General features: G+C 36.0%; 1 protein-coding gene across 1 annotated transcript in view; it reads right to left on the bottom strand.

Moving 5' to 3' along the window:
* Positions 1–27,397, bottom strand: part of TNKS (tankyrase) — a 206,006-nt gene that overhangs the window by 172,892 nt on the left and 5,717 nt on the right. Inside the window, exon 2 of the mRNA XM_047715636.1 lies at positions 5,487–5,711. Coding sequence (XP_047571592.1) covers positions 5,487–5,711 — 225 coding nt within the window. The remainder of the gene's footprint in view (positions 1–5,486; positions 5,712–27,397) is intronic.

The raw sequence follows: 27,397 nt of genomic DNA on the forward strand, positions 1-27,397 counted from the left end.
TGCTCTGTATAGAGGGTTATTTCTCATGTGATCTTTAGGCTACTAATGTGGTTTTTCTTTAACTCATCTATTGAATTTTTTACCTTAGAAAAATATGAGATTGTTTTGGCCTCAGGAAGGCTTCTTCCAGATTACACTTTAATTTCCCCAAGGGAATCTTCTTAGTTTTATTTTTTTATTCAGGTATTTAACCGACCCCTACAGCAATTCTGGGTATATTCTGATCGTTCACTCTTCCCCTCTTTGAGAATTTTTCACTTGGTTTACTGGGCTTTCAGATCTAAATGCTGGATATTCCAATCAGTGAGAATCCCACAGGTGTTACAAAACCACACACCTCCATTATCACTGAAATCGGCTGCTATGAAGTCAGCACACTGTCCCATACTGGTGAGGAACCCAGAAGTCTCCAAAGGGAACAAGCTCTGTCCCCTTCTCCCTTGAGAATCACAGAGTATAAGAAGAAGAGATGAGAGTGTGGTCTAAATGTAAATAGTGTAAATCATGGAAATTATATAAAGATTTAAGAGATTTCTTTATTATCTTAGAGGCCCCATACTGGAACTTCCACCTAGCTACCTCCTCAAGATCTCTGTAGCAGTTACATTAATTGGAAATGAAAGAAACCAGTTCTGTCTACCTTAATGGAGCAGGGCCACTATTAACACTGCAGGAAACAAAACTGCTACAGTGAATTATTCCTTAATATTTCTAAGGCTTTGTACTCAAAATTCAACAGTATAGAAGGGGTTGTCTGATTGACCAAAACAAGGCCATCCCTGTCTGCCAGGATAGATAGAAAGAAGAAAGGTCTGACTCCATAAGCTTCTGTATTTCTCCATAGAATGATCACTCATTGTTTTAAATCTCCAAAATCAGAAAAGCAGCTAGATACTAGCTAGCCAAAATTTAAAAAAAAAAGAAAGAAAGAAAGAAAAAAAAGACAAATGTCTATTATGACTCCCAGATTTTATTTCAATTTACTTTGTGAAAGATATGTCTACAACTTGGCTTTTTAAATGGAATTTCAAAGCACTAACACTTGGATAGTCTCAAAAAAAATCACGTGACATATATTCAGAAAAGAAGATGTCATTTATTTTAATTTTTGGTGACTTTATATCTGGGAGTAGGGAGAAACAGGGAGAAATGAGTAAGTTCTAAAGGTAGAAAAATGTTAATTTCTAAAGTAAATTAGATTTGTTAAATATAAAAATTATATCATCAGCATTAATATAATTAAAACGACCTCTGTCTTAAGTAGTTGGTTTAATTATACAAACATTTAAAACTTGATTTTTTAAAATAATCTCAGACTATATTTTGTTCTTTATTATGGTAGCTAAACAGCATCTAAGAAACACATGGGATAGACTTTTTGTTTCTTTTTTGTTTGTTTTTTTTTTAAGATTTTATTTATTTATTTGACAGAGAGATCACAAGTAGGCAGAGAGGCAGGGAGAGAGAGAGGGGGGAAGCAGGCTCCCCGCTGAGCAGAGAGCCCGATGCCCGCTTGATCCCAGGACCCTGAGATCATGACCTGAGCTGAAAGCAGAGGCTTAACCCACTGAGCCACCCAGGCTCCGTGTTTTTTATTTTTTTAACTGGAAATCTGTACCTCTTAATCCGTTTCATGTGTTTCGCCCATACCCCACCACGGCCTTCCCTTCTGGCAACCACCAGTTTATTCCTGTATTTATGAGCCTGTTTGTTTTCATTTATTTGCTTTGTTGGGACAGACTTTTAAATTGGCCTTTAAAAAAAAAGTCAATAATGGGCAGAGAAGAAACCAGGAAATCTACATTACATTAAAGTCAGAATTCAGGCTGAGATCTTAGCAGTAATAACAGCAATTAATAACTGCTATTACACCTGTCAGAATGGCTAGACCTAAAAAGACAGAAAATAACAAGTGTTGATGAGGATGTGGAAAAAAAGAACCCTCAGACTGTGCTGGTGGCAATGTAAATTGGTGCAGCTACTATGGAAATCAGTATGGGGGCTCCTCAAGAAATTAAAAACAAAGGGGTGCCTGGGTGACTCAGTTGGTAAACGTCCAGTTCTTGATTTTGGCTTAGGTCATGGTCTCAGGGTATAAGATTGAGCCCCATGTTGGGCTCTGTGCTCAGTAGGAGGTCTCTTGCTCTCTCTCTCTCCCCCTCTCTTTCTCTCCCTCAAATAAATAAATCTTTAAAAAAAAATTAAAAATAGAAATAGCACATGATTCTATAGCTCTACCATTGGGTATTTACCCAAAGAAAATGAAAACGCTACTCAAAAAGATATGTGCACCCTATATTTACTGCAGCATTATTTACAATAGCCAAGATATGAAAGATACGAAAGATGAATGGATAAAGAAGATATGGTATACATATATATATATATACAATGGACTATCACTCAGCCATAAGTAAGGATGAGATCTGGCCATTTACAACAATACGGATGAACCTAGAGGGTATTATGCTAAGGGAAATAATCAGACAGAGAAAGATGAATACCATATGATTTCACTTATTTATACAATCTAAAAACAAAGCAAACAAACGAAAAGCAGAAACAGAACCATAATACAGAGAACAAACTGATGTCTGCCAAAGGGGAGGGCAGAGGGGGGATGGGGAAAATGGGTGAAGGGGAGTGGGAGATACAGGCTTCCAGCTATGGAAGGGATAAGTCATGGGGATAAAAAAGTACAGCACAGGGAATATAGTCAACAGTATTGTGATAAGTAGCATTGTATGGTGACAGATGGTTCCTACACTTGTGGTGAGCACAGCATAAAGTATAAAATTGTCTAATCACCATGTTGTACACCTGAAACTAATATAACATACATCAACTAGATTTCAATTAAGAAAGATAGCAACCAGGGACGCCTGGGTGGCTCAGTGGGTTAGGCCGCTGCCTTTGGCTCAGGTCATGAGCCCGGGGTCCTGGGATCAAGTTCCGCGTGGGGCTCCTTGCTCAGCGGGGAGCCTACCTCTCGCTCCGCCTCTCTCTCCACCTCTGCCTGCCTCTCTGCCTGCATGTGTGCTTTCTCTCTCTTTCTGACAAATAAATAAAATCTTTAAAAAAAAAAAAAGATAGCAACCAATATTTATTATTTAACATTCACCATATCAAGTCCTCTAAGAACTTTACATTTGTCATCAGCTAATCCTCCCGAGAATCCAAGCATTTCCGTTTCACATATAACAAAACAGGGTAGTTAAGTGGCCCCTAGTTTCATATATAGCCAGTAATTGGTCAGGTCACCGTATAGTCCCAAAACACGTGCTTTGAAGCAACCATCCTGCTGCTTCTCTTAAGCCCGTGATAATGTGTCTTGGCTCTAACTTTATAAAATCAAAAGTATTCTCTATTCTACCTCACATATAGAGATATGGTTAATATGAAAAAAATCAGGCCAGCATTTCATCATCTAGGCAAAAACCTTTCAAAAATTAATTCCGCACACTAATCTCTCCAAACCATCACACTCAAGCTTTCAACCAGTTGTCCCAAAGTGGAAATTTGCCTATAGTAACACTTTAAAATCCCTTAACTATACTCAAATTCAGAAGGTATGATATATAAACTATCGGAGGTTTTGATATATTTGGTTTCCTAACAGGTTCCTAAAAGCTAATTAAATGTACAAAAGGGTCTACAACCAATCTTGTTTCCCATAATAACTATTTTAATAGCAGCTGTATCCTCAATTATATTTTGATTATAATTTGAAGGTGCCCTTTCCCTTCCCTCAACTTTTATAAGACACAGGAAGATAAACAGAAGGAAAACAGTATGTGCCAAAGTACACTACAGATCATGGGGCTGGGGGACTATGGAGATCCATTCTCTAAAAATTCACGTCCTACATCTAGTCTTTCATTTCAACAGAACCTAGATAAAAGGAGCGTTTTCATTATGTACTGTTGGAAGGGGGATTAGGAGGAAGAGGAAAGAATATTAATTTCGGTAAGATATTAAAAGCACTGATAGAATGGAAAATTCAGAGGGTACAGGTAAGAAAATAGAACACTGAAGCCTAAAAATGATAATAATTCAAGAAGGTGATAACTATATAAAATTCTGTGACTAATGACAAAAGAATCCAACATACTTTACAAGGTAAAGCAAGAAAGAATGAAGATAGGGAAGTTATAACTCTAGATTAGGTAAGAATACATATCAAGTTCAATACTAATCATCACATGGTAACTTACCACAACTAAAGAGGTTTTGTGGTCAGAGAGGATACTTAAAAGTTCAAGCTTTTCAGGGTAGTTTTAGGTAATAATGTAGTTCGGGATGTGGTCAGTGAAAGACTTAGGAGGAAATGGGAGAATAAAATGAAAATGGAAGATCTCAAAGATCAAAAAGGACCAGGGTATCCAAGGGCTCATGTCAACAGATGTGGAAGTAACAAAAGACAATGACAGAGAATGTGATAAGGAAGTCGTACATCAGGCACTGCAGTAATTTGAGGGAAAATAAAAAATATACCGGAAACTGGAATAAGATAGTTATTTAGAGAGAGAAAAATCTTAATAACTATACCACCATACATCTTTAAAAATGACTTATATATTTGAGTTTTATGATAAAGATAAACATGAAAGACTAAACTTGAAATGGATGTCATCCCAGAAGACAACAACTATGCAAATCAACCTGCCATGGACTAAACAAATATCCACCATCTTGAAGGTCAGGAAATAAATACACTCAAAAGAAACTATGCTGGTCTTCTGGAAGCTTGTTTTAGATTTCAAAATGAATGGTATACAGTAAAGCAAAACATTAGATACACACACACATACAATTTAGATAAATACAAAAGAGAAAGAAATGTTGACTAAATACAATTTCACATCATCTTGAAATTTAAAATGGTTGAAAAGTTCAGTTTTACTCGAAATTGCTTTTTTTCTAGGTTATGGCACATGTTGAACATGTTAAGCTTTGTACCACTGTATTTGAGCCACTCACTGAAAGCTTCCCAGCGCTAACAGCCGGTGTTCACTTTTAGCAACACAAACAAAAAGATTTTGCCTTAGTGCTAGATGACTTTCCTTGAATCAACCTAAAGCATCCAAATATGTCATCTAATTCAGTAAGACCTTGTATTTTATAATGGCACTCATTTGATGCTAGGACGGAAAATTGCAGTCTTTTAAAGGGACTGTAAATTAACTAAATTTGTAATAGTGATCCATCAAAATTTAGTTCCACATCAGTTAGCATCTGACTTGCATTTGGACAGTTAATGATGTGAATCCTTTTCTTAACCAACTTTATATTGCCATCTCCCTATTTCCCTTTTGATGGAAAAAAACTGCTTCTAAGAGTAGAAGTAATAAAGCCTTCTTATTCTGAGAGAACACGATTTCCACCACAATAAAAAGAAAAAGGAAAGAAAAATGATAAACCTTTATTTAAAATGTTATACCTGTCAGGTTGATCTAACAACTCAGATATCATCAGATAATACTTACCAATACATACGTCGATTTTCCCTTTGATAGCAGCTTCATGCAGAGGGGTATAGTTCCAGTTATCCCGGGCATTTGGATCAGCTCCTTGGCACAGTAACAGACTTACAACCTCAGCATGGCCGAAAGAACAGGCATTATGAAGTGGAATGAGACCTCCATCATCACGAGCATGGACGTTAGCACCCATCTGTAGTAAGTGTTCTACGACATCTTTCCTTCCAAACCCTAAAAAGAAGAAAAATATACATTGAAACCATTTTGTAAAAAGAACCATTAATATTTATTGAATAATATTACCAAAAAGGAATGCTAGCAATACTGTCTTCTATAGTAAAAAGAGTTAAAAAAAAAAATGGCTACCATTCAAATGGATTCTCTCCTGTTAACAGAACTCAGAACTAAGAAAGCTCTTCCTTAAGTCTTTGGACAAAAGACTTTTTTTATTTTTTCCAAAGGACATTTCTTCAACACCTTTTATGTGCCGGGCAACTCTGCTAGAAATACAAAATTGAGTAAGACTCCAATCCAAGGCATTCACTTTGTCCTCATGCTTCACAAGAAAAAATTATATGCATAAAATCCATCTATTTTAAGAAATAAAGGTTAATTAAATACTGCTGACAGCCAAATCTAAAACAAATTACAACACTAAACATTATACCAGAAGAACTAGAGAAGAACGTATGGATACCAGAAATATGTGGTAATAGTTTGGTTATGAGAACTCTGAAAAGGAAGAACTAAAGATAATGCCAAAATATCTACTCTTGGGACTGGTGGGCAAACTAAAAGTAAAACAAGGCAAGCTTGGATTTAGTTAGTCTGAGGAAACAATATGACAAACAAGTGCGAATACAGGCATTAAGAAAGAACCAGAAAGGGCGCCTGGGTGGCTCAGTGGTTTAAGCTGCTGCCTTCAGCTCAGGTCATGATCTCAGGGTCCTGGGATAGAGTCCCGGATCAGGCTTTCTGCTCAGCAGGGAGCCTGCTTCCCTCTCTCTCTCTGCCTGCCTTTCTGCCTACTTGTGATCTCTGTCTGTCAAATAAATAAACCTTTAAAAAAAAAAAAGAAAGAAAGAACCAGAAAACTAATAGGTAGTAACAATTTTCAGGTAGAAAAAGTGGGGGGAAAGAATGGATCTGAATCAGTGGAAGGACCAGGCACACACTGAGAAAAGTAAAAATTACCAAGAAAGTACATTATGGAAGTCAAAGGGCAACAACACTATGCAAAGTACAGCATGATAAGGATTTAGAGGGGTAAAAAAGCCACTGACAATTTTAAATTATAGTACAGCGATGAATTACAAGCCACACTGCAACGGATTAAGAAGAAAGAAGACTGTAAGCATTAGTATTTTATCTTTAGAAGCTAGTATCATTCTTAATGATTCTTTCGTTCCTACCTGAAATTTTATTTGGTCTTATTGTCTAAGTATCACTGCCTGCATGCTATTACTTACTGTGTAATGTAGTTAGAAAGTGGCATCAGAAATAAAACTAAAAGAATAAAATGGTCATATCTTCCTTCATTTTATGCATATAAACTAAATGAATACTATGAGGAATATAGAAAAAAAAGATTTATTTCAAGATATGTTCTCCATACTATCTACAGAAATTCATTCAATCCAGGAAAACAAGCTCTAAGAAAAAGTCTCCCAAGTAAAAGACATTTTCCACAGATCCATATTACAAAGTCAGAACTGGGTTTCCACAGAAAATATCCTTCAAATTCAGCTGAAAATTTTCAGTGAAAAGAGGTCAATTCTGTATCACTAACTGAAATCCCAAAAGTATAGGATACATGCTAATATAACTATCCCCATCTTGCTGTTCGTTTCTTAATACCTGCACAACTTTACAGATGTTGTTCTGTTTATTTCTCTAACTTCAGTGTCCTTCACCCTATTATCACAACCTTACTCTCCATTGGGCCATAGGTGCCTTCCTTGCTCATGAAGGTTTCATGATTTTCCTTCTATGGATCTGAATAAAGTCTGCATGGCAAACTCACATTTCCCTAATCAATGCATTGATAATATTTGAGAACGATAATTTCCTTTCTTCAGTAATAAACAAGTAACCTAAAGTAAGATCCTTTTTTAAAAACTTATCACCTGGCATTTTAAAAAGTATCCATTACAAATTTGAAGCAAAATGGCAAAAGAGTGTATTTACTTTTTACTAATACTTTTAGATCTAAAATATAAAAGGCAAACCAAAAAATGCTTGGTATGAAACAGAGTGCAGGGAAATGGAATTGTGCTCACACACAGATAATGAGTATAAACTGGTACCACATTAAAAAAAAAAAAAAAAAATTAGCATTATCTGAACCAAGACTGCATCAAGATGTTTATCAAAGCATTATTTATGGAAAATCATGGAAACAATTCAGATGTCCAACAATAAAGACTCTGTTAAATAAACGATGGTTTTTCATATGACATTATCCTGTACTAAAAGGATGCTCTTGAACATTGTGAATATACTTAATGCCACTGAATTATACATTAAAAATGGCTAAAAGGGTAAATTTTATTTTTAAATAAAATTTAAAATTTTTAAATTTGTATATTTTACTTTAGTTAAAAAAAATTTAAAAAGTATAAACCATAAATGCAAGAAAACACAGGATGTTAACATAAAAACATGGAAAATTGTTTTTAGAGTAATTAGTCTTTTAGATTAAAAATATATAAAACAAAATACAGGGGAAAATATATATACACATGTATATTTGAAGATAGAAAAAAGATTAAATCACTAAGTAGTGGGATTATAGAATTTCCTTTTCTTCTCTTTATCTATTTTCCTATTATATAAAAACACAATTTTGTATAAAATTTATCTAATTGTGTACACATACATGCTTATAAAAGAACATGGAAGTAAACAGTCAAAATCAGTAGACAATGAAGGAATTATCTCTTTTAACTTGGTCTTGCATTAATAAAATATATTATTAAATCAGAGGTTTTGTTATCCACCCAACAGTCCCCTATTTAAATGGCTTAGAAATTTAGTACTTAGTAATTTAGAAAAGCTTATTTTAAAAATATAGTTTAGTTTGAACATATATTTTATCTGTTCCATTGAGTACGAATCATAACTGGTCATTCATCATTCTATAATGTTAAATGCTTATACACTATTTTCACACAGAGAAAGAATTCATTATCTCTGATGGTTATACAAGGCCTCTGTTTCACAAACAAGGTTTGTAGTCATAATTATCCCTATAATCGAATTGCTTATTTGGGTCTAAAGAACCAAAATAAAAATAGTAATTAGGATCACAGTCAAAGAACTGCATAGAATTTGAAGTAACTTATCGCTAATTAACTCTTTGGAAAACAACCAAAAGTAAAAGCATTACAGACACATACCGCAGACAAGACTTTCAGTGTCACATTTCATTAAGCAACCACATGATTAAAAAAATAGCTAAATCACAATTTTTTAATGTTGCCACTTAGACACAGTTGCTACTTATCCATGTATTTATGGCTCGGTGTAAGGAAGGACAGAAGGAAAACCAATATACCTTCTCTCTCTGATCCAGCAAAGGTCACTAAAAAGTAAGACTGTAATTCCCTGATCTTTACCGACACACAGCATATGCTACTGAGTTACACTAGAGGGATAATTTAGCTTTTACAGAAAAACTCTTTTTGCTCAAAGTACATGCTCTATTCTTGACAACACTAAAAATAACACTAATGGTAAGTAACGAACATTTAGTAAGCTCTTACATGTGTCAAAAAGTATGCCAAATACTTGACATGCATCACTCCTTATGATAACACCCTGTGAGAGATACCATTATCCTCATTTTGTTAAGTAATTCTTTCCTTCAGTGCTGATATTCATGAGCCTTGCTTCTAAATACACATCTCAATTCTGTCTACTCCCCAGTGCTACATCTCGGCTTCTAGTTCCATAATCTCCTGTCTAGACTTCCGCATACAGCCTTCTAACAGCATATCCTTCTAATGGTCTCTCTGCTGTCACATCTGCTGCCCTACAATTCATTGTCAACACAGTGGGCGAGTGATCTTTCCAAGTCATGTATCAGATTAGGTCATTTCCCTGCTTAAAATCTTGCAATGGGCTCCCATAACACATACAATAAAATATTACTACAAACTCCTTAGGATCTACAAGGCTCTATGTGAGCTGACCCCCACCTCTCTCCCACGTCATTGAGTTTTATTTGCCCTGTCTTTCACTTTCTGTTCCCTGATTATGACAAACTCCTTTCAGCCTAGGCGACTTTGCACTGTTCTCTGAGAACTTGCACCCGGGATCTTCACTCCCCTAGCTCCTTCTGCCATCCAATTATCAGCCCAAAGATAAGCAACTCGGTGGACTCTGCCTGACGACTCAATTTAAAGTCACCTATGCATGTACACATACTTTTCCATCATTATTTTCAATATCACTCAGTTTTACTTTCTTTCTGCATATAATCACTCCCTGAAATTACCTTGTTCATTTACCTATTTGCCTTTTATATAACTCACCACTCAAGATGTTCCATAAAAAAAGATATTCTTGTGTAAGAACTATCTCATGAGCCGGTGTGTGTCTCCAGCATCAAAAATAGTGCCCGGGGGTGCCTGGGTGGCTCAGTGGGTTAAAGCCTCTGCCTTGGGCTCAGATCATGGTCTCAGGGTCCTGGGATGGAGCCCCGCCTCGGGCTCTCTGCTCAGCGGGGAGCCTGCTTCCTCCACTCTCCCTGCTTGCCTCTCTGACTACTTGTAATCTATCAAATAAATAAATAAAATCTTTAAAAAAAAAAAAGTGCCTGATACACAGTATGGCTTCAGCAAAATATTTGCTGATTACATGAATATACATAATGTTACTCACTTCATCATAATTAAGTCAAAGAGCAAGTGAGTAGCTTTTAATTCTGTATTTTTAATTTACAAAAAGAAAACATATGAAGGCTCTTCCAACTACAAAAATACCAGAGATATTTTTAAATATTTAAACAAAACACCAAATTTTCACAAAGGAAAATCTTCTGTAATGCCATCATCATCCAGAAATAACCAGCATGAACATTCTGATGATTAAACTTCCAGATTTCTTTTTTAGTGTGTGTATATGTTTTAACATCTTCACTCTGCCTTTTTGCTTTTCAACTATCTCGGATATTTTTTCAGTAAAAATTTAAAATGTATACATCATTTTCTTATGAATTACTTAGATTTCTAATACATGGATAAATCACAATTTATTTAGTTGGGTGGTTTCACCATTATAAAAAGGAGATTGTGCCATTATAAAAAAAAAGGTTAAATATTCTTGTTTACATATCTTCATATATCTGTCCAGTTCTTTAAGATAAATTCCTTAAAGCAGAAGGATTAGGTCAAAGGATACATGTTTAAAATTTCATATGTTGCCAAACTGTCCTCTAATTCAATCCATCAATTTTCACATTTTTAACCAAAATGCTTGAGTACACCCATTTCCCTATCTTGTGTACATGAACACATACTTATAATATTTACAAAGAGGCAAAAATAAAAAATGCATTGCTTAATTTACATTTTCTTGATTCAGATATTTGCACTTTTTTTTTACAAAATTGAATATATGAATACAGCTGAAATCTCTCCTAATCCTACTCTTCTCCTTTCTTCCCCAAAGATCCCATTACATAAACTCAGTGTTTGATATACTTGTCCGTATTTTTATACTTTTCATATACATGTTTTTAAACACATAAGTTTATATACTTACATATTTCACATTAATATACTTATATATATTTCATATTCCATGTTATTAGATTATATATATTCAGATTATATTGTCACTATCACATGATCTTCAATCTCTATTAGTGAAATTAATAGTTGTGGCAATTATCCCCTCTTCTTGCTGGCCCACGGAAACTCAATTATTGCTCAGGAATCGGTAAGAATGTACTATATTAGCAAAGAGAAGGTAAAACTTTCCCACAAGGAATGAGTCCTGATTACTCTAAGCCAGAAAGGTGATTTTATTCCTCTTTGGCGATGACTGGCAAGGAGACAGAATGGAAAACCTAGAAGCTTCTGGAAAGACTTTTCTCCCTGCTAACAGAAGATATGTAGAAGAAAAAGGACCCTTTCTCCTCTCTCCCTTCCTACTTCTAGAAAATTCTCAGTAAGGTTGTGACATTCAAAGCTGCTAATAATCATGATGAGAAGGTCAAGAGAATTACAAAAATCCTAGCATAGAACCCTACTGTGCTCAGAGTATCCAACCAACTCTTGAACTTCCTACCTCTAGACTTGTCAAGCAGGAAATAAACATCCTTAGGCTTAAGTTTCTGTTAGCTGAATTTTGGAATATTTGGAGCTGAACCCATGAATACTGATACAAATATCTGTTTATATCTTTACTGATCATTCAAGTTTCTCTTGTTAGCCTTCAGTTCATTGTCAGACAGATTTTTTTTTGCCTTTTCTTATTCTTTTGTTGATCTTTATATATTCTAAACACTAATCTTATATTGGTTACATGCATTAAAAACACATTATTTTGCTTATGGCTTATCTTGACACTTTATGTTTGACTTCAGACAAGTTTTAAACTTGAACGTAATAAAACATATCAATCTTCCCCTACACTGTGCCTTTGACGTAATCTATAAGAAATCCTTCCTATTCCTACACTGTTCATACATTTTCCCCTAGATTACTTTTGTAATTCTGCTTTCCACTTCTTTTTTTTTTTTTTTTTGAAGCTTTTATTTATTTGAGAGACACAAAGAGAGCATGAGCAGAGAGACGGGCAGAAGGAAAGGGAGAAGCAGACTCCCCACTGAGAAAGGAGTCCAGGCTATCCCACCTGAGCCACCCAGGTGCCCCTGCTTTCCACGTTTACATCTTTAATCTACCTGTATATATGCTGTGAGTTACAGATCTAATTTTATGCTTTTCACATCTTTTCTCTTTGGTTGGTCAGTTTGTTTAACAGTTTAACTTCAAAGAAAGTCTAAAATACCAAGTAGGGCAGTGTCAATCCCCCTTGTTTCTCTTAAAAAATTATCCTGGCTACTATTGCTTTTTGATGTTCAATGGAATTATCTTTAAGTTCCACAAAGAAATGTATTAGAAAAAAAGTTTTTAAAGCTCATTGGTTAGACCATAAGTGACTCTTAATCTCACAAAACAAACTGAGGGTTGATGGCGGGAGGGGGTTTGGGGGGGGGTGGGGTTATGGACATTGGGGAGGGTACCCCTGGGGATAAAAATATATTATATGTTTATAAAAAATAAAATTTAAAAAAATTTTTTTAAAAAAAGCTCATTGGTTAGAATTAATTCTATAAAGCTGACAAATTTATGATACTGAGTCTTCTAATCCATGGAAACGATATACCATGTATCATGTATATCCACGTATATCATATACATACCTCTCCTCAAATTCAGAGCTTTCATTTTATGTTTTTTCCTCATTAGTATCTCACACATATTTGTCAAGGATTTGGGGGCATTTTAAGGGTTTGGGTTTGTCTTTTGTTTTTTTATCCTGGGACAGAGGGGGCAGTGGTACATTAGGGGCAGTCAATAAAACCAGATGACACAGAGCCTTTAAGTCATGAGGAGTCTGGATCTGAGCAGGAAGGAGTTTGTCAGCCAAGATTCGTCTGCTAGCTAATGTGACCAGAGGCAGTAATGGCAAAATGAGGTCAGAAGACAGGCAAGAGCCAGATCGTGTATAGGGCCTTTATCAGTGAGGAACACACCCAGCTACAAATAATGATATACTTGATTTGTGAAACCTCAAAAAAAAAAAAAAAAAAGGTAGAGATTTCACATATCTCACTAAACTTGTCCGGTCAGAGGCAATTCAGTCTCATATAAAAGTTTAACAAGAGCTTTTTAAACATTCTTCCACTCTGGCATGCTTATAGCATGCATAAGCTATCTTCTCCTTATTTGTCCCTCATGGTCACAAAAGAGTGTTATACATATTCAGGTTCCCACACAAGAAAGAGGGAAAAGGGAGAAGAAAAGGGCTTTCTCATAGTCTATTTTTAAGGAAGCCTCTCTAAGATACTTTCATTTACATCTCATTAGCCAAAATTGAGTCATCTGTCCAGCTCCCCAAAGTCTGGAAAGTCAATTTTTTTTTTTTTAAACTGGGCACACGCTGCCTTCTACAAAATCTGAGATCTGTTATTGAAGATAAAGGAGAAAATGAACTTTTGGGTGAATAACCAACAGTATCTGTCCCAGCTTTCTAAGTGGTGGGTAAGAAGTTTGGATTTTAAGTATGTTGGAAGTCCATTATGAGAGAAATTACTTGATTGTATTTAAGTCTTAAAAGAATTATCAGTTGGCTATGTGAAAAACAGAATGGAGAGGGTCACTGGCAAAATCAGAGAAACAGGCTAAGAAAAATCTGCCATAGTCTGGGCAAGAATTGATGGTGGCTTGGAATAAGACAGCAGTAGTATAGATGATGGGTCAAAAGGAAAGACAACAAAGACTGGCTCCCGGGTTTCTAGCCTGAGCAACTCAGTTTATGGAGGCGCCATTCGGGGAAGGGTCCAGGCAAGCAGGCAGCAATAAAGTGTTCACCCAGATGAAATTGTTCTGCTCTACTAAACTAAGTAATGTGAACTTATTTTGTAAACTGCAGCACATGCTTTCCCCTAAACAGTGTGAGAAATAATTACATTATTTTATATATTCTAAGAAATTTTAAAATATACTATGTGGAAATCATTGTGCTGATTCTGTGAGGAAAACCTAAATTCATAACACAAAGCCTTACCTTAGTATGTCACCCAAGACCTGACCTGTACTGCCCACCTACTTGTACTGACTAACCTTTGTCTCACATTTTTCCTTAAGCATTTCTTTCTGGCTTACCTTTTTTTTTTTTTTTTTAAGATTTTATTTATTTGATAAAGACAGAGATCACAAGTAGGCAGAGAGAGAGGAAAGGAAGCAGGCTCCCTGCTGAGCAGAGAGCCCAACTTGGCGGGGGGGGGGGGGGGGGGGGGGGGGGGGGGGCTTGATCCCAGTTCCCTGAGATCATGACCTGAGCGGAAGGCAGAGGCTTTAATCCACTGAGCCATCCAGGCACTCCTCTGGCTTACCTCTTAACTCAGACAAATGAAACCCAAAACCACCCCGCAGATGATGGCAACTACCCAGAGGACCCAAATCCCTGATATGCGACTATTTAGATGGACTGTGGAGTGACCCCGGGATGAGAGGAAATTACCTTCATCTCATTATAATACTAAAATCTCCACCCAAGGAAGAGCCTCAGCCTCATTTACATATATATAACGTATGTGTAGGAATGTTTGCTTAAGGCATATGCTTAACCTTCTACAACCTCCACATATCTGACAAGGCTTCCCTATCTAAACATTCATCCTAACCCTAAACAAAAGGTACCCATTCACCCTCTGGGGAGTCCCAGTTTTGGGATCTATTCCACATGATCTCCTTATTTGCTGCAAATAAAGTTTTTCTCTGCGCAACATCTCACCTGATATAGTTTCTGTGACTCACCATGGGGTAAACTCATGTTGGTTCCATTAAAAGTATACTTAACTGTTTTCCTTATTCTAATGTTAGAGTTTAAATTAAGGCCATTCAAAAACGTTTCAATGTCAAATGTAAGGTCATCTGGCATCTATTCACCAAGTCCAAGTTTAGAGATAGAAAATTGTTTCACTTATGTTCAACATTTCTTTTTTTAAAGATTTTATTTATGTATTTGACAGAGAAGATACAGTAAGAAACGGGGGTGGGTGAGAGAGGGAGAAGCAGGCTTCCTGTTGAGCAGGGAGCCTGATGTGGGGCTCAATCCCAGGACCCTAGGATCATGACCTGAGCGGAAGGCAGACCCCTAACGAATGAGCCACCCAGGTGGCCCTATGTTCAATATTTTAAACCTACTAAAATTAAAGCTTCCAAGGAACAACCCTGACCAATATTAAATCTTGTAACTAACAACTGTGATTTCTGAAACATAATAAAACATGAGAAACCTAAGGTGTTTGGAGTATTTTAAAGTGATGTTATTATTTATGGTAACAAAGTTATAGCCTAAAGATATTTTTTACCTAATTAGACTGTCAACAAAAGCAACAACCACTATGTATCATTTCAACTATGAAATCCATTGACCTACCCTTATATACTCAATGAGAAAATTTATATTACATCTCCCATATTTATTTATTTTAATTTTTTTCCTTAAGGGTAGAAAGATCTAATTATACCCAAAAGATACTCAAAAGTAAGAGCAAAATAAGTTTGAGAATATTTAGGAAATAACTCATGAACTCTCACATATATCACTGTTTTTCTTGTTATCAAAGGAAACCACAAAAGCTAAGCTGTGATGGATAAAAAGGTACTTAATGACAGATGTAAATTGTTCATTATTCTGTCTAAAAACATTAGAAAAAATTAGACTGTAAAAACGAAGAAGAACCTACTTACTTTCTTCAGCATTATCAACCTGCTGTTTCTAAAATAACAATTTAGAAAACAAACTACAGAATGACCTCAATGTCAATGAAGTTCCATGTTTTTCATCTGTCAAAGGAAGAATCTCACCAATTAATTTTTCCACTTTGTAGAAACTGATTTAGAAAAGCATTTATGGTTAGATAAAATAGTATTAATTAGCAAGTATAGTCAAGAATGTGTGCCTTCCCCAAACCCAGGTGAGAAGCATAAGGGAAGAGATAAATCTCAGATTCCAACCTAAACAACAACAAGAACAAAACAGTGTAAGAAATCATCCCTTGAGGAAGAAAAAGAAAATGTTTAGGTATCGCTGTGAGAAGAAACATCAGCTTAAGAGATAGATCAGGTATCCTGGACAGAGGAAAAGCAAGAGAAAAATGTCCTAATTGTGTCCTTTTAATCCTCAACACAGTCACATTGTCCCCTATGCCACTGTGGAATATAAAGCAGTATTTCCAGCCCAGTTCTAGCCAACAGAAAAGGAGTAACACCAAGGTAAAATAGTAGAACTTAGCTGAGGTGGGAAGGAAAGTAGAGGTAGACTCCCAATTAGGCAATACACTGAAGGTGACAACACTTTGAAAAGATAGGAGTGAGAGAAACTGTGTGTCGGTGACCAGGGCGGAATTGAGCAAAAATTCCCACCTAGATCCTCTCTACCCTGAGGCATGTTGCTATTTACCCCCAAAACACCTAGAGGACCAAAACAGAACACAGGCTTTCACAACCCCTAAACCTGACCCCTATCAAATGAAGCCATAAAAAAACTGAGGTGGACATTTGCATGGTTTCAGAATGGAAATACCTTTTTAAACATAAAATTGAAGAAAACAAAAAAATTTAAAGGCAACAGGTTTGAAAAAGTGGTAAATAAAATTAAAAAACAAACCAGGAAAATATTTGCAATGATAAGAAAAACATCAAAAGGTTAAAAAAAAAGTGTAAGGGAAGAAAACAATTCACTAAAAAGGAAGTATCAATTATTTTAAAAAGTAAAACCAGGTACTCTAGATATAATCAAAGAAATGCATATTAAAACATGAACTGTTTTTTTAATCAAAGAGTTAAGAAATATGTCTTAAATGATGATGTTCAGAAACATACAGAAATGTTCAGAGGAGCAATATTCACAAGAACATGATCATCACCACTAGAACAGATATGTAGCAGTATATTCAAACCATGGCATTCCTTCTAACAGTGAAAATGAACCAACTACAACTATACAAGAGAGAGGAGTCACGCACAATATAGTATATACTATCTAATATCATTCATACCAAGTTCAAAAGTAAACAAAACTAATCTATTGGTGGTACAGGGGTAGTGACTCAATGACACAAGACAGGGGTTTCAGCTGGTGTTGTCAAGGGTATTGTAGTAATATAAATTAGTAGAACCTTTTAGTAAAGTAAATTTCGTAACACATGTATCTATATACAAAAACTCTCTAGGAATATATGTATAGCATTGTCTTAATAACTTTCAGTTAGGGGCAGCTGGGTGGCTCAGTGGGTTAAAGGCTCTGCCTTTGGCTCAGGTCATGATCTCGGGGTCCTGGGATGGAGCCCCGCATCAGGCTCTCTACTCAGCAGGAAGCCTGCTTCCTCCCTCTCTCTGTGCCTGCCTCTCTGCCTACTTGTAATCTCTGCCTGACAAATAAATAAAATCTTTAAAAAAAAAAAAAATTTAAAAAAAAAAAACTTTCAGTGATCACCCTTTCAGTTCACTTCCTAGACTCAAAACTCAAACAACTATGAAACTACAATTTCTTGAATACCAAGCCAGGTTTTTCTCAGAGGTAATAACTACATTATAGGCTCTTAAGTAGTCACTGAGTCACAATTGTCAAAATACTTCCTAAAACATAAAAGGTTTTACAAATATTAGATGTTCTTAATATCACTAGATTTGGGAGTTTTAATCCATGTTACACATATCCTCAAACAGTGATTCTCAACTCTGCATGTGAGAATCACCAGAGGAGATTTGTAAAAAGCAAAGCCTTGCTCCTACTTCTGGGATTTGACTTAATTGGTCTAGGGCTAAAAATCACTACTCACAAAGTGAACATCAACATCACTACTCACAAAGTGAACATCAGCATTAGACTTGTTAAAAATGTAATTCTCGGACTCTACTCCAGACCAACTCAATGAGAAATTTTGGGAGTGTGGTCTTAGAAATCTGTTTCAACAAGCCCTTCAGGTGATTCTGATGCAGTTTAAGAACCATATAGCTCTAGTGCTTCTAGATGTTTGCAATCCTCTGAAAATTACATGTAAAATTTGCTGTTCATCTTTCTGGGGAGAATGTTCATGCCTTTCATCAGATTCTCAAAAGAGTGTTAACAAAATTAAGAACCACTTAGATAAGCTCAGCAGCTTTCAGAGTGTGGTGCGTACGTCTGGAGGTCCCTGAGACTTTTCTGGGAGTCTGAAAAGTCAAAACTATTTACAAAATAATACTAAGACGATTTTGACTTTTTTGATACCAACACACTGATACTACACGATTTTGTAACATCATATGCTGGTCATCTGGAAGATGTATTTATGGTGCTCTTGGTGATACAACGGCGATGGCAGGTGAAACTGCTGACATCTTGGCTTGAACCAAGACAGTGGCACCAAACTATACTAATAGTCATTGTATTCTTTACCACCAGGTCCTCACAGTTTAAAGGGGGGGGGGGGGGGCAGCCAGTTTCACTTAAAAATGTCATGAAAATATAAATATAAATATTACTTTTACTAAACTCAACCCTAGAGTACACAACCTTTTTAATATTCTTGTGACAAAGTGAGAAACACACATTAATCACTTGTAGATATCAAAATACAGTTGTCTTGAGGAACAATACTTATGCAACTGCTTGAGCTCTGTTTGACTTGTGTATCTGGCAGACAGTCTCCTGAGAATGAACAAAGTGAGCCTGTCACTCCAAGAAAAACACTGTATCTGGCTCCATCACTTAAGAGCTTTGTGACCTTGGACAAGACATAACTCTCTGAGTCTCAGTTGCTTCATCTTAAAAAAAAAAAAAAAAAAAACCCTACCTTGTATGGTTGCTGCTGTAAGGATTAAATAAAATTACACAGGGAAAGCACAAAAGTCACTCCCAGACAATTCTTACTATTTCTATTAGTTTTTATACTATTATTTAGTAATATCAAAACTAAGTTCATTCATGTATGTGCCAACAGAGCAGTGAGAGCACTTTAATGAAAAAGGACTGGACTAATATACAAGGATTATTATTTATACATTTAAGAAAGAAGATGAGAAATCAGAAGCATTAACTTACAAAGTTCACTTGCTCAAATATTTATAAAGCACATACTAGAAGCAATTCCATGAATTAAACACTGAACTGCTCTTATTACATACTACAAATTTATCTGCTTTTGTAAGATTCTAATAGGGTAACAATTATACTTTACTACTGTTAAATTTTGGGGTATTTTGAGGGAGGAGGGCAACCAAGTTTTTGATAACTTGCTACCAATTTTTATATTAGTCCAAAACTCCCCCCCCCCCAAATAAGAGTATCTTCCTACAACAAAGAGGAAAAGCATAGGTTGGCATCTCTTCTCAAGACATTAGGGGGGAAAATAGCTAAAATGTATTCATTTATTCACTAGCTGTAATCCCATGTCATTTCTTCTTAAAAAAGAAAAAAAGAGGGACGCCTGGGTGGCTCAGTTGGTTAAGCAGCTGCCTTCGGCTCAGGTCATGATCCCAGAGTCCTGGGATCGAGTCCCACATCGGGCTCCTTGCTCGGCAGGGAGCCTGCTTCTCCCTCTGCCTCTGCCTGCCACTCTGTATGCCTGTGCTCGCTTTCTCTTCCTCTCTCTCTCTGATAAATAAATAAAATCTTTAAAAAAAAAAAAAAAAAGAAAAAAAGAGTCGTCAACATGAGAACAACATGAGCTTTTGGAAAGGGAGAACTGCACATCTTATTAACAAGATGGATGAGAACGTCAAAATGGTTTCCACGGCTGGTGAATATATCAGAACGAAGGCATCCGATCTTTTTGGTGTCTAGTTATAGCATTATAACTGGGAATTAACTGGGCATCAGGCATCAACTGGGCATACCCTAGCTTTTCAAAAGCATTACAACTGGGTACATAGGTTATTTTTAAACTGTAATTGATGTTGCAGGACTTTAGCTTTAAGAATTTTTGGTTGATCAGTAAATGCAGTTTATAGTTAATATAAATCATCTACCAAATGCCTCTTCACTTTTCAAAAAAATAAATCTACCATATAAGAAAAAAGTTGCAAGTCAAACAAACAAAAAAAGCAGCGACCACCAACCATTAGTGTACTTTTGGTTATATCAAGAAGACATAGAAGAGAAAACTTTACATCATTTTTCTCTTTTTTTTTTCACAATTAGAAAGCACACTAGTTTTTCGGCATCAGGGAAATACAAATCAAAACCACAATGAGATATCACCTCACACCAGTCAGAATGGCTAAAAGTCAGGAAATGACAGATGCTGGCGAGGATGCGGAGAAAGGGGAACCCTCCTACACTGTTGGTGGGAATGCAAGCTGGTGCAACCACTCTGGAAAGCAGCATGGAGGTTCCTCAAAATGTTGAAAATAGAACTACCCTATGACCCAGCAATTGCACTGCTGGGTATTTACCCTAAAGATACAAATGTAGTGATCCGAAGGGGCACGTGCACCCGAATGTTTATAGCAGCAATGTCTACAATAGCCAAACTATGGAAAGAACCTAGATGTCCATCAACAGACGAGTGGATAAAGATGATGTGGTATATATACACAATGGAATACTATGCAGCCATCAAAAGAAATGAAATCTTGTCATTTGCGACGACGTGGATGGAACTAGAGGGTATCATGCTTAGCGAAATAAGTCAATCAGAGAAAGACAACTATCATATGATCTCCCTGATATGAGGGAGAGGAGATGCAACATGGGGGGTTGAGGGGGTAGGAGAAGAATAAATGAAACAAGATGGGATTGGGAGGGAGAGAAACCATAAATGACTCTTAATCTCACAAAACAAACTGAGGGTTGATGGGGGGAGGGGGGTTGGGAGAGGGGGGGTGGGGTTATGGATATTGGGGAGGGTATGTGCTATGGTGAGTGCTGTGAAGTGTGTAAACCTGGCGATTCGCAGACCTGTACCCCTGGGGATAAAAATATATGATTATAAAATTAAAAAAAAAAAAAAAAAAAAGAAAGCACACTAGTTTAAATTGAATAGGGAGCTGACACGCTCCAAAAAAAGGGCGGGGCGGGGGGGGGGTGTTGGGGTGGGATTTAAACTCACAGTTTTAATTCTTTCCACAGATAACTGAACAAACAGGCAAAACAAGTTTCCAGTTAACAAAGAACCCAGCAACTCACTATAAGGAAAAGCAATCTTGGACATCTGATGAAGCCTTAAAAGGAAAACCCAGCAAGCACACAAAACCAAAAACTCCTACCTTTTCTCAGTTACTCAAAAAATGATTTTTAGAAAACAACCCTCAAAATTATCCCGAGTACCTAAACTTTAATGGAAATCCCATGATTACGGCTACATCCCACCTTCCTGGGTATTTCTATCAGAGAAATAAACGTAAGTCGAAGTAACTTTAAGGACCTTGATATGTGGGAAAAAATAAAAAATTTAAGAGACACTGATCTCTTCGATTGTATCTACTGCATATTTTACAGGGAACCACCCAAAAGATTTCTTTGTTGTGAAGCAAAAGGAGGCTATTAAAGACATTCAAGAACAAGCTAGTCTTGTGCAACTGATCACAAGACTCATGACAATGTTTATTCCTTTCCAAAACCTAGCACTATGATGTATTTCTTAGCATCAGTTACATTCCTTGATTATTTCTTCTCCTGAGATCTAAGCTTAAGATCCCATTTTTAAATTTATGCATGCTCATAACGTGGCCCCTGATGATACTCCTCCTATCTCCCAGGTGTATTTCTTTCCCCTTTTAACTGCCAAAGAATCACTTGAGGTCTGGAAAGAATGACACCTAGCTGTGATCTATACAGCTCCTTTGGAAGGAAGGGGATGCCCCAAGGGAGAGAAAAGACAGAAGAGTAGACAAAACTTCTTGTCAAAAAATGTACGTAAATAGACTATGAGGAAACCATTTTATTATAAAAAAGCCCTTAACATAGTATCTCTGGTAAATGTTCCTAAAAAGTGGTACAGAGGCTATATAAGCTGAGATATAAAATGGTGATATTTCATCATTTAAATACTACTACTCCAAGACATGAACCTTATAGAGAGACTTCATCTATCCTAGATAAGACTTGCATGTCCAACATGAGAAAAAGGGGAGTTAATGCTCAACATCTCAGACCTCTATTTTTATTCTTGATATTATTTATTAATTTCTATAAAAATGAGTCATGGAAAAAAACTGAGGTGAAATCCCATGCAGAGTTTTTAATAAGAAGAATTTGAGCAGATTAACATCCCTACAGATAATGCACGCCAGAAGAAAACACAAATTTATGACCTACTACTTCATACTGGCTAAAAGGCAACATGAAAATGATGCAACATATGAAAGAGTAGCATATATTTGAATTGAAAATAAGATGACAGAACTCAGAAAATAGTTCAAAAATTTTTAAAAGATCATTTCAGAAGTAAAACCCAAACAAGGAAAATAAAAGGGAAAAAAATACCCCAGAGAATAAAAATACCCCAGTGAATGCCTTGTGATGGCAATCAGCAAACTCCAACCCATGCACCAAATATGGCTGTCACTTACTTTTATAAATAATGCTTTATTGGAGCAAATCACACCCATTCATTTATGTATTGTCTATGGATACTTTCATGACACAAAAGCAGAGCTGAGTAGTTGAAACAACTGAAACAGAGACCACACAGGGCACAGAGCCTAAAATATTTACTGTTCAGTCACTTACAGAATAAGTTTCCCAACTCTTGCCTTAAGAAAAATGGCAGATAAAAGGAGAACTTTTTTTTTAAAGCAAAAGAAAAAAAAAATGAGATATTTTTTTTAAAAAGTATTCAAGAGTATGTGACAGGGACGCCTGGGTGGCTCAGTGGGTTAAAGCCTCTGCCTTCCGCTCAGGTCATGATCCCAGGGTCCTGGGATGGAGCCCCGCATCCATCGGTCTATCTGCTCAGTGGGGAGCCTGTTCCCCCCACCCCTCTGCCTGCCTCTCTGCCTACTTGTGATCTCTGTCAAATAAATAAATAAAATTTTAAAGAAAAAAAAGAGTATATGACAGTTCCCAGGGCTTGGGATAAGGTCGGAATGAGCAGTTAGTGTTTAAATGGACACAAGAGTTTATATTTGAGATGATGAAAAGTTCTGGAAGGGGACAGTGGTAATGGTTGTACAACACTGTGAATATACTTACTGACAATGAACTAACACTTAAAAGTGGTTAAAATGGTAAATTTTATATTATGTATTCTTTTACCACATACACACACAGGGCAAGTGGCAAATTTAGTGAAAGGTAAAGTTCTAATATACATAAAAAAAAAAAAACCCAAAAACTAAAATTCAAAAAAACTTTTCTAAAATATAAGATCTGGAGCATTGTAAAAAAAAAAAACAAAACACAACATATATCTGAGAAAATCTACTTAGAGAAACTAAGACCAAGATAAATTCTGTTAAAATGTGTTGACGTTATGCAAGAGGAAAAAATCCTTTGGACATGTAGGGGAAGAGACCAAGGAAAAGAAAATCAGATTACCATCAGACTTTCAACATTAGCAGCTTTTACCAGGAAAAAAATGGGATAATTTTTTAAATACTCGGGAAAGAAAATAAGAGCCAAAAATTTTATATACAGTCAAACTGACTTCCTAGAATAAGGCAATGGCTTTTACTGACATTAAAAAAACTTCAGGTTGGGGCACCTGAGTGGCTCAGTGGTTTAAACCCTCTGCCATCAGCTCAGGTCAAGATCCCAGGGTCCTGGGATCGAGCCCCGCATCGGGCTCTCTGCTTAGCAGGGAGCCTGCTTCCTCCTCTCTCTCTCTTTCTCTGCCTGCCTCTCTGCCTACCTGTGATCTCTGTCTGTCAAATAAATAAATAAAATCTTAAAAAAAAAAAAAATCTCAGGCACTGCTGTTTCCAGGACACCTTCCTGAGTAAACTCTAACAAACAAGTGACAGACTACCAAAATAACTAGAGACATCAATACAAGGACTAGCAGTGAGCATTTGCAACAGAAATGGCTAGAATTGTAGCTATAAATAATGATTTCTTATCTATGCTATATAACAAACTATTCTAAAATCTATGGCTTAAAATAACAACTACTACTTATTATTCTGATGATATAATCATCTGGAGGCTTGATGAGGCTGGAATACCCAAGGTTTACTCACTCAGCTGGCAGTGGGTTCTGGCTATAAGGCACGAGCCTTACTTCTCCATGGTCCTTCTAAAAGCATGGTGGCTGGGTTCAAGAAAGTTCCCAATGCATGAAAGTGAAAACAAGATCTCTGAAGGCTCAGGTGTTACACAGCAAAACTGCCACATTCCATTCATCCTGGCAAATCACAAAGCCAACTCAAATACAGGTGGAAGGAAAAAGCCTCCACCTTTTGATAAGTGATACAGTATACATATACATAAAGAGGAAGAATATATGGTAGTCATCTCTGGGAACTATCTATCACATGTTTACTTGTAGAACTAAAACTAAATGAAATTTATAAGAGAAAAACAAAGTAAATGTGCAATACAGTTACTAAGATGGCTCCCAGTGACCTCCATCTCCCATTATATATGCCCTTGTGTAATCCTCTCCCTTTTCATATAGGCTGGTCGTACTGATTAACTTCTAGCTAACAGAATACTACAAAAGTTGATGAGGGGGACGCCTGGGTGGCTCAGTTGGTTAAGCAGCTGCCTTCGGCTCAGGTCATGATCCCAGCATCCTGGGATCGAGTCCCACATTAGGCTCCTTGCTCGGCGGGGAGCCTGCTTCTCCCTCTGCCTCTGCCTGCCATTCTGTCTGCCTGTGCTTGCTCTCTCTCCCTCTCTCTCTGACAAATAAATAAAAAATCTTAAAAAAAAAAAAAGTTGATGAGGAAATACTTGTAATATTACATTTTAAAAAGACTCTAGCTTCCATCTTGCTGGACCTCTTTTGTTCTCTCACTTGCTGGCTCTGAAAGCCAGCTCTTAAATGTCATGTTGTGAGCTGCTCTATGGAACTGAGAGAAAGACTGCAGTCCAACAACCACCAATGAAATAAATCCTGTTAACAATCACATGAACAGTTTGGAAGGAGACTCTGCCCTCCGTCAAGCCTTCAGATAAGACCACAGCCCCAACCCACATTTTGACTGAAGTCAAATGAGAGATCTTGAGCCAGAAGACATAGCTAAGTCATGCTCAGATTCCTAACCAACACCTGGAATCCTGACCCAAAGCAACTATGAAATAATAAATGTTCGTTACTTTAAGCTCTTAAGTTTTGGGGTATTTCAAAAACAGCAACAAGTAACTAATGCAGTAAAGTCAAAATAAGTAGAAAGGAGTAAATAATTAAGAGAACAAACAATGGACAAAATTAACACAGCTGAAAGTTGGTACTATGAAAAGATCAGTAGAACTGATAAACACTCTGGCTAGTCTAATCAAAGAAAACACAAATTATCAGTATGAAAAATAATAAAGGAGTTTATCTCATTAGCTTTTAGAGACAATATAACAATAATAAAACAGAATGCTATAAGCACACCTATGCAAACAAATTCAACAACTCAGACAAAATAAACAAATTCCTTGAAAAATATAACTCACCAAAATTGAGGGATAATAACTGAGTATCTTAGCCATCTACCTATTAAAGAAATTAAATTCAGTATCAAAAATCTTCCCACAAAGAAAACTACAGTTTAGTTAGTTTCACTGGGGGATTCTATCAAATATTTAAGGAGAATGATGGCAAGTGTCCAAAAAAATCATTCAGAATAAAAAGAAATAAACACTTCCAAATACACTTTATTTGGAAGGTAGCATAACCCTAATGCCAAAACCTGACAAAGGCATTACAAAAACAAACAAACAAAAAAAAGATAAGAAAATTACAGACCAATATTTCTCATAAACTTAGATCTAAGCAAAAATCTTTAGCAGAACATTAGCAAACAAAATCTAGGAATATATAAAAAGGAATAGACATCATGACCAAATAGTGTCTACCCGAAGAATGCAAGGTTGACTTAACATTTCATAAATGTAATGTAATATATTAAAAGAATAAAAGAATAAAGGAGAAAGCCCATATGGTTATCTCGAAATATGCAGAAAAGGCATTTGATAAAATTCAACACCTTTTTATGATAAACCCACTCAACAAACCAGAAATGAAAGAGAGCTTCCTCTATTTGATAAAGGATAGTTATGAAAAACTTAAAGCTAACATCATACTTAATGGTGAAATACTGAACATTTTCCCCCTAAGAGTTGGAACAAGACAAAGATGTCCACCCTCATCACTTTTTCATTATCAAGAAGAACAAATATATCATAACTGCCTCTATTTGAAGATATGATTCTTTAATAAAATCCTAAAGAATCTACAAAAGAACTATTAGAAATAATAATTTTCTTTTAAAAAATTGGAATAAAAATATCTCATGAAAGGCTCCCCACACTAGAATTTATGAAAACTGCTGAGAGAAAATAAATGGCTAAATAATGGTCATGGATTGGAAGATTCGATATTCTTAAGATGTCAATTTTTCCCAAACCGACCTATAGATTCAACCTAACCCCAATTATCAGCTCAGCATACCATGCTGTAGAACTGACAATGTGATGCTAAATTTCAATGAAAGTTCAACAGACCTAGGAAATCCAAAGCATCTTGAAAAAGCTGAGCCAAGTTGGAACATTCACACTATCAACTTCTAACTAACTGAAAACTAATTACAAAGCTTCAGTTACCCAGGCAATGTAATTCTGACATAAAAACAGACAGATAGTTAAGACAAAATAAAAAGTCTGGATATAGACCCCCACTTATACAAACATCTGATTCTTGACAATGGAAAAAAAGCAATCCAATAGGGGAAAAAAACCTCTTCAAGAAATGGTCCTAAAAAAAAAAAAAAAAAAAAAAAAAAAACCTGGATAGCCACACAGATAAACAAACAAACAAACCACCTCAACTCAAGCTCAAAGATAACAATAAAAATAAGGGTGATCACAAACCTAAATGTAAGTGCTAAAACCATAAAGCTTTTAGTAAGAAACATATTTTTGTTACTTGGGAACAGGTAAAAGTTCTTATCCAGGTCATAGGTCACAGGAAATAATAACTACAAAATAAATATATAAATGACATACATTTAATAAATTTAAATTTAAAACATCTGTTCAAA

This window comes from Lutra lutra, chromosome 2 (assembly GCF_902655055.1).
Source record: "Lutra lutra chromosome 2, mLutLut1.2, whole genome shotgun sequence".
NCBI lineage: Eukaryota > Metazoa > Chordata > Mammalia > Carnivora > Mustelidae > Lutra > Lutra lutra.